Source organism: Macrobrachium nipponense, chromosome 38 (assembly GCF_015104395.2).
Source record: "Macrobrachium nipponense isolate FS-2020 chromosome 38, ASM1510439v2, whole genome shotgun sequence".
Classification (NCBI taxonomy): domain Eukaryota; kingdom Metazoa; phylum Arthropoda; class Malacostraca; order Decapoda; family Palaemonidae; genus Macrobrachium; species Macrobrachium nipponense.
The window spans coordinates 610,756-619,590 of NC_061098.1; the positions used below are offsets into that span (position 1 = coordinate 610,756).

Sequence of the window (8,835 nt, forward strand, 5' to 3'; positions counted from 1 at the left end):
GGTTGTCATTATCATCATCATCATCTCTGCTTCACCTCAAGCTGAGGTTGTCGTATTTTGTTAATACGTTTCCAGATGTTTTCAATATTCATTTCGTGACGTTCTGGCCGATTATGTTTGGACAGATGTTCTTACTGCCTCCAAACCTTCCCTATCTGGGCTTGGAAAAGATAAAGGAAATCTGAGAACCAGATCAAAGCTATCATCCTTTCATGAAACTTCATGTATCATGTAGATGGAAAGTAGCATACTACAATAAATACAGAAGAATTGCATTTAAGTAAGGTTTGGTAACCTAGTGGCCTCAGGGAGGGGGGGTTTCCAGCTGAGAAACTTCGTCCTCTGTAAGATAGCAAAGCGCGAATTCTTTGTATTCTTTATAATCACACAAATTTGGCATACTATTTAGATGTCAATGGGCTCCAAACAATATGCATATGTATTTACCTTAAGGTTACATATTAGAAGGGTGAATGCACCACACGTGTACATGTAAAAGCCATATCAATTTGTTGCCTAATTAAACAGTCGTGAAAACCCTCAATGACGGTAGGCTAAATAAAAAGTTCATCACCTATTACTCAAAAAGGGCAGAGCAATTACGGCAACAACAATGATCAAAAGGCCACAATTAACGATGGTAATGTCATTTACAAAAGATAGCTGCCTTCATCAAAAATGAAACGACAAACAGCAATTCTGGAAGGTTTCCAATTATACTACCTGCTGGTCTTGAAAAGACCACTCATCATCTAACCAAGATGCTGGGAGTCACATGGCCTACGCTGCTATAGAAGGTCATCAATGTAATGCCGAGACACTTTTAACACCGAAAACAAGGTCACAGTCCTGGCTAGACCACCTTGCTCAACTGCAGAACTGTTTATTATAAACAACTAATACATACAAAGGCCAAACATCCAGTAACACACCTTAAATAAAATCAAAGCCATTAATAATATCAATAGCAACGCCTAACAATGACAAATTTATTGACTGATAACACACCTAGCTGTCACAATTGTAACGGCAAACGTGTCAACTGCAGTTGACAGCACAGTGATACAATCCTACCCCCAGACCAAACCCTAGTCGATAAATAACCAACTACTTTACCCCCAGACCAAACCTCGGTCGATAAATAACCAACTACTTTACAAGTAACATGAAGGCAAAATTACAAAACCAATAAGGTTTTCAACGATGCCTAAGAAGTTCCACTCAACCTCCACGAACGGTACCTTCTTAAGAAAAACTAGCCCTGGACCAATCCTCCAACACAAGGGCTTAATTCAATAACCATTCGACACTCATGGCACCCAATTACTTTAGCTTAATTTAAATGTCTTGACAAAAATCTCTAACCATCGGTTAAAATATTCAATGTACAATATAGTTAGTGTTCAAATTTAAACAATATTCTTGGGTAAAATTATACTCATATGTTTAATATTTAATGTTAACTATCTTTAAGATAAAGCTTTTAAAATCCGGCAACTATAGTTCTACATCATACACTTATACAACACATTTTACATTGTATAAAAAGTCAAATAAGTTGCAGTGACACTAGAATAATAAAAAAGACCTCTATATATATATATATACAATTAATTACCATGAAAATGCAACAGTGAAAAATACCTGGTCAAAAAAAATTATGTATATAATCACACACATGCACGTTGGATACTTGCCTAAGTATAAAATATTCAAAATCAGAAAATGCCATCACAAAAAGGCTTCATACATCACGAGTATAAAAAAAAAATATACAAAAGCATTTCACTATGCAATGCTTCAAAATAGCTCGTGCAAAACAGGGTAGTATATCTTTCTTTTATTTTCAAAATTTCTGAGTAAAAATCATCATAGCCTTCGCTATTATCATGGCCCACTAAATCAGTCCTTGACTACAACATCATAAGATACTCGCCACGCCCTGGGTTTGTAAGCTTTCACTACTGGCCCCGGGCACACCCCAGCTGACACTCAAATCAGAACCTCAACTAGCGCTGGCAAAGGTCAGGATGGTTAAAAGGCAAAACAAAAGGTCAGGGAAGTCAGAATGGGCATCTGATTTAGTATATTGTAGATCTGATTTAGTATTGTAAGTCACCTGTTTCTGGAATCATCACGTCTGTATGTATTACTGTAATGAGAGAGAGAGAGAGAGAGAGAGAGAGAGAGAGAGAGAGAGAGAGAGAGAGAGAGAGAGAGAGAGAGAGATGAGAGAAAGAGAGAGAGAGAGAAAAAGAAAGAGAGATGAGAGAGAGAAAGAGAGAGACGATAAAGCGAGAGAAGAGAGAGAATAAGAGAGAGGAGAGAGAGAGAGAGAAGAGAGAAGAGAGAGAGAGTAGGAGAGAAAGCAAGGAGAAGAGAGAAAGGACTGGGTCAAACAGGAGACAAGGATGTAAGGAAGGAAGGAAGGAAGGAAGGAAGGAAGGATGAAGTAAATTCAAGGTTCTGCGAGTGCCCTCAGCCATAGTATAAACTACTGCTGAGAATAGCTACTTGCTTACCTGCTCCAACTCAAGGTGGGCCTTTTGATTATTTCACAACCTTTAATATTACATTTAAACCTAAAATAAAACTGCAAAAACACGATTATAAGACAAGGAAAGTGAACAGTTAATGTGCCAAATTACAGAGGGCACCACATTACAGAGAACAACTTGGAAATAAGTAAAGAAAGAAAGACAAAGCACAAAATAACCACATAGGGTAGTCAAGGAAAAAAGAAAATAAATAAGTATAAACAACTACAAATGGAAGTCATGAAAGAATTGTGAAAAGTCTTAAATTTCAGAAGGAAAAACACAAGGCAACTTATATACCATGCAAGCGCTCGACAACAAAGCCGTTTCTAATGAAAAAAATAAACTACGAGGCTAGTGGTCATGTAAACATTAAACAACTCCGGAGATAAAGCCAACATTGACAAAAATAAAACAAAAATAATGAAAAAAGGTAAAGAAAGAATCACTGAAAACCAAAATCAATAGTAGTGCTGCTCCCCACCACACGTGAGAGAGAGAGAGAGAGAGAGAGAGAGAGAGAAGAGAGAGAGGGAGGAGGAGGAGAGGAAGAGAGGAGAGAGGAGAGGGAGAGATAAAAAAAATCTAGTTAAATCAAGGAGTACATTAAAAAGTCAAGTCCTCGGGAGAGCATTAACCCCCACCAATAAAATCTGAAACTTCTAAGATTCAATGAAAAAAAATATATATAAAGGGACTGATGATGCAAAACACAAAAAATAATAAAAGTAAATAAATAAATAAATAAATAAATAAAAACCCTCATAATGCTAGATGGGTTCGAGGGAACGTACTCACCGTCGTCTAGTGTTGTACATGTAATTGGAATAATTTGATCAATTTTTCAGGGGGAAATTACATTTTTTGTGAGGTTCCAAGGAAACTGTTTGAAGAAATTAAAAAAAATATATATATATATGAGTGCCAAAGCGCCTAATAACACGAACATGGACAGCATGCGGACACACCAGTGCACCACATATGAGGACGGGGATCTACCTGGACCAGGGCAATACCAGGGGGGTGCCGCCAAGCTCGGGGGATGGTGGATGGGGGGGGGGGTGGGAAGGACCATAGGAACACCGGATTTTGTGGGACGGTACAGGATCGGGGAGCTAATAGGAAGGAATGGGGGGCTGGATATATTAATTAAATATGAATATTTGCTGATGAAACCCTACGACTAAAACCATTCCTAATGATTGTAGTAATACTGTACATAAAAATCCCAAGCACATGGGGTTACACCATACTTTTAATACGTTTACTCTTTTAATTTAAAAAAAACAGGACACATCAGGAGTGTAATGGAAATTTACTTAAATCAACAACATGAAAGGTGTAACTACCATGCTCCCGGGAAACAGAAAGGTTGCTAACCCACTCGAAATAAGTACGTTAGTCACCCGACTTCAGTTAACCATATTATATATATATATATATTATATATATATATATATATATATATATATATATATATATATATATATATACTCCATAAGGCTAAATAAAAAAAAAATACACAGCAAGGATGGATGAATTCTTGCAGAAAACATATGGTGGGAAAGGGAAGGAGTACACCTAAATAAAAAAAAAAAGAAACTAGAAAAAAAATTGCCCTTCATACTTATTAAATGTAAATATTTTATATTCTAATATACAAAAAACAAAAAGAAAAATACATGAGCTACCACTGACAGTGTCCCCTGGAACCCTGGCACACTACTTAACTAAGGCATGCATTTAATTCAACAATGTCAACATATAATTTAATCAACACAACTTGGACAAAATATATTGGCCCTTTTTTTCTCTCTTCTTATGACAAAAGTCTTAGGCATGCAAGATCTAGAGAAGGGGGGAGGGGGGTTTATAAGCTACTAGTCAGTCCATTTCCTTTTTTTTTTAATGTCATGGGGATTTTATCATCTAGAATATTAACCAGTCTTTAAGGAAACATTATTTAAATCATCTTTCCATTATCAACTCCAAGCAACAGTAATGATCAGCAGTGAAACTACTATATATTTCTCAATGATAGGCTGAGGCAAGTACAGTACTGAAAGCTGTTCTTAAAAGACACTACCATTGCTCACTATGAAAGCGCTTTGTGAAACTTTCAAAAGGTGCTTCACTAATGGCCATTTTTATTGCACTGAAAGGACCTTTCCTTTTATTTTTTAATACCTGACATACGAAACCCTGAAACAATCTTAGTATAACCTAACCACAGAGGATGATAATCTTCATTTTAAAAAATAATTGTAATGGTAGGATACCACAAGAGGAAACGATTACCGCACCCGGACTAAAATTATAGGCCTAACGGTTTTCCTACGCATGACGATTCTAAGGTTTTAAAAAGAGAGACCGCTATAAGCAAGGCATGGTGCGCGCGAACTCACTAAAGGCCATGACACTACCAAAACTAGTCACGAAAACATGCTTTTCATCTTTAAAAAAAATAAAGCAAACCAACAATTTCCTACAGAGATCCAAGCACACTACCGTTTAAAAACAAAATAAAAGCACTGGCCAAATAGAGAAGAGAAGTGGGATGCTTCTACTTGAGAACCCAATGCATCGCAACTACTCCTATGTGAGGCCGCCCCCTCCTATTTCTCATCTTGGATGTCATGGAAACATTCGTCAATGTCGAAGTTTTAAACGTAAACTATCTCTCCTTGATACCGAATAACTCGGTGGAGCCTACTAAATGCGCTATTTCTAATCAAACTCGCCTTTATAAAGTGATTTTTGAAAAAGAAACTGGCAAATCTGTGGGTAACAGACACTAACACCAACTTTTTTACTAAATTATACGAACCTTTCTCTTAAAAAAGAATCGCCAAAAAACCAAACAATGCCCTAAGTACAAGTACCATGACAATCTGTGAAAATCAAGGTAAAGAAAAAAATCTATTTTAGAACATGTGACTCAGTCCTCAAATTCTCGGAAACGCTCAGGACTAGGTCTATATCTAATTCGGGTAACTGACCACTGGATCTACCTGCCGGAGCACCGGACAATATTTTGGTCTTGGATGGTTCTACAAAACCTATTTCAGAACTACCTATACTACAATTCATAAGAACGACTCGACAGAGAGAGAGAGAGAGAGAGAGAGAGAGAGAGAGAGAGAGAGAGAGAGAGAGAGAGAGAGAGAGAGAGAGAGAGAGAGAGAGAGAGAGAGATATTGATCACGACCCTGATATCGAGTGAGAACAGCCCTTTACTTTCTTCTCATTGCCACCACAATTTTGGAAAGTAGGGGCCATCGATCTCAAATACAAACCTGAGCTGCTTGAGCTCCGAAATAAAATTTTGAAATAACATACTTAAGCAACCATTCACCTGGCCTAGTTACTGATTAAACGTTCTTCTTCTGATGCTACTATGGAAATGTTTCTCACACAATTACACTATCAAATCACTGGATATATAAAGTTATATTACCAGGAAGTCTAAACCCATTCTTTCTAACACAATTACACCACGGAAGAAAGACTCCTCTATCACTTACTATATTGATATGTGATAGCACCAATGTCGACTTAGGCCTACTAATAATTGAAACAATATTTCCATTACTTTTTGCAAAATCTGGCCAAGGAAATTAATATATAATTAACTCTTCCTAGATATTTGGGTGAACCAGATGGGTTCCTTCATTGGTAAGCCTGCTTGAGCAGTATGGTCACACTACGCCAAACCACTTTCATAACAGATTTTCTCCCCCTCACAAACAACGAAAATGAGAGCCTGAACCAATGAACTCGGTTACCACAATTCTGAAACTATGATCTTAACAGACGGCTTAGTCATAAGAAGAATTATCTAACGCCTAATGAATGAAAGGTTACCTCTCATTGATTTGAGGTATCGCCAAATGCTTGGAGGGCAGCCAGTAACTCATTTGGGATAATTATGATCCCCGTGAGGTGTTGAGTTCATTATGGGGAGGGGTATATTAATTACTGGAGTTCTTAGCATCTCCAAATTGTTCAATGTGGCATCGAACCAAGCTGATGCATTTAGTATCCGAAATTTCTATTCTCTTTCCATATTCATATCAAAAGCAGCCGACAATCTTGGCCAGGACGTCATTTCCACGTCACTGACCTAAAATCACCACTATTATCATCATCCATGACCGAGCGTATCCTACTAGACCACGAAAGACAGCCGAGCTGTCACGACCGGAGGAATCTCCCAATTTTGACCAGTACCTAACATCTACGAAGATCATAACATCCAGCAAAAAAGCTTCATAAACACATTAAAAAAAGCCCGAGATATATTTCTACATCTCTCTCATTAGGCACTGACATTATTTACACACGCCAAGTTCAGGCATGCGCGGTGGAGACATGTCTCCCTATCCCAATAGCCACAAGGATTCCCTCCTCCTCCTCCTGCTCTGCTCTGCTGCCTGGCTGGCTGTCTTGACAGGCCACAATATGTAGGCTTCGTTCTGGTAGACCCGTCCACCAATTATACTCCTTCAATAGAATGTAAATACTTTAGTCGTTTCAGTAGCCGGGCTTCAATACTTTACACGAGTGTATATGCTTAATATTTTTCTCTCTTCCGTATATGATTTCTCTACATGGCCTTGTCAACCTATATCGTGAATGAAGGGACGAAGTTGCGTGAGTATACTAAGGCTATATATATATTCATTATATATATATATATATATATATTCATTATATATATATATATAATAACTAAGGATAAATTATATGTATACACTATCCTAAATATCAACATATGGAGCTCAATAAGAAACTACACAAAAGCTAACCTATAAAAAAATTCATAAAATAATCCTAAAAAGGCTAAACTAGGTCAGTCAAGTCTTTCCACTTCCAATTATAACCTATAATAACTATATTGCTCCAGTACATTTGGGCCTCTTCCACTGGACTGGCCCCCCGTGAGGGGCCCTTTACTCTTAAAAAAAATGGCCCGGTTGTGGAACGCCTTTCTGAGAGAAAAAAATTAACAAGACTACACACTAAACGGGCTAACCCTACGAGGAATCCCTCAGAATCGTCATTTTAACATTAAATAACCCCATGGTTGGGTGTACTACTTCTAGAATGGAGTACGGTAATATGATAATATAAAAATGGCATTTAACGTGGATCAGACCTCTGTATATGTATTTATACATATATGGGCTATGCATAGCCTATATAATAAGGGCTATGCATGGCCTAGATATAGCTATAAAAAGTATCGTAGCGTTCACATGATGACTTAACATCTAGTTTGTCGTTAGGTGTAAAGTAAAATATGCAGTATAGGAATATTTAGGCACTTATAGAGCGCCTATCCAAAGGCCATATGTTGTATTATATATAGAAATACGTATGCTTCAATCGTGGTATACTGAGCTTCCTAAAAATTACATAACTACAGATCTATAAATCCATCGTTAATTGGGTTAAAACGTAAGGAATGCAATACTTAACCATTTATAGAGGATCTTTCGTGGCCTTGTGTACGTATAATTAAATCGTGCTCTCTACAATATCCTTACGTTCACACGATAACTGCGATTCTAAATTCGATAAGTGTAAAGTAATAAACTAGAACGTAAAGTAATGGAAAAAACTTTGTATTTCTCATCCACTTGACAACCGGGATTTGACATGTGACCGGCTGTGGTACCGGATATATATATAGTATATACTGTTATAGATCTCTATCCCCTTGAAATAAAATTCACCCCCATTCCCTACGTTTGAATGGAAAACGTTTCACTGCGAATTTGAAAAACAACGTTTGTGTTGTTGTTTTTTTAACAAGAGGGAAGATGATGAGAATTATAAATGGACACCTACCATTTTTGAGATGTGTTAGTATCACAAGGTCTATCTAGCGACGTCTGGTCGGCACCACTGTCTCAGAGTGACTGAGTGCGTTCTCACTTCTCCCGCCACTCCACTCTCCTCCTCACCGCCACCTCTGCACCCTATCTTTCCCGAATTCGTTATACTGCTCTATCCCGCTGTTATTTCGTTAATTAAGGTAATATTAGAGTTGAATAACGCAATCGCACGCAAAATTACCCAGCGGAAACGCACATAGACGGAAATTAGGGAACTATAGGGAACTATATGCCAGGGCGGAGGGCGTTAGGCGGCCGGGCTAGAGTAAGGCGGCCGCTGATTGGTGGAAGTTTACCTGCAATGCGTCATGGGCGGCAGAGGCTCCTCGCTGCAGACGAACACACTGCCGTTCCGCGTCGGACGGCCCGCACGTCGGACGACGCTACTCGCGTTTGTT

General features: G+C 38.1%; 1 protein-coding gene across 2 annotated transcripts in view; it reads right to left on the reverse strand.

Annotated features, from left to right (window-relative positions):
* The window catches only part of LOC135209546 (calmodulin), a 33,878-nt gene extending 25,330 nt beyond the window's left edge, over positions 1-8,548 (reverse strand). For both annotated transcript variants that reach the window (XR_010313382.1, XM_064242197.1), the window contains exon 1: positions 8,391-8,548. Coding sequence is in view for 1 of the 2 variants with exons in the window: in XM_064242197.1 (XP_064098267.1) it covers positions 8,391-8,393 (3 nt within the window). In the remaining variant the exon portion in view is untranslated. The remainder of the gene's footprint in view (positions 1-8,390) is intronic.
* Between the last annotated feature and the right edge of the window lie 287 nt (positions 8,549-8,835).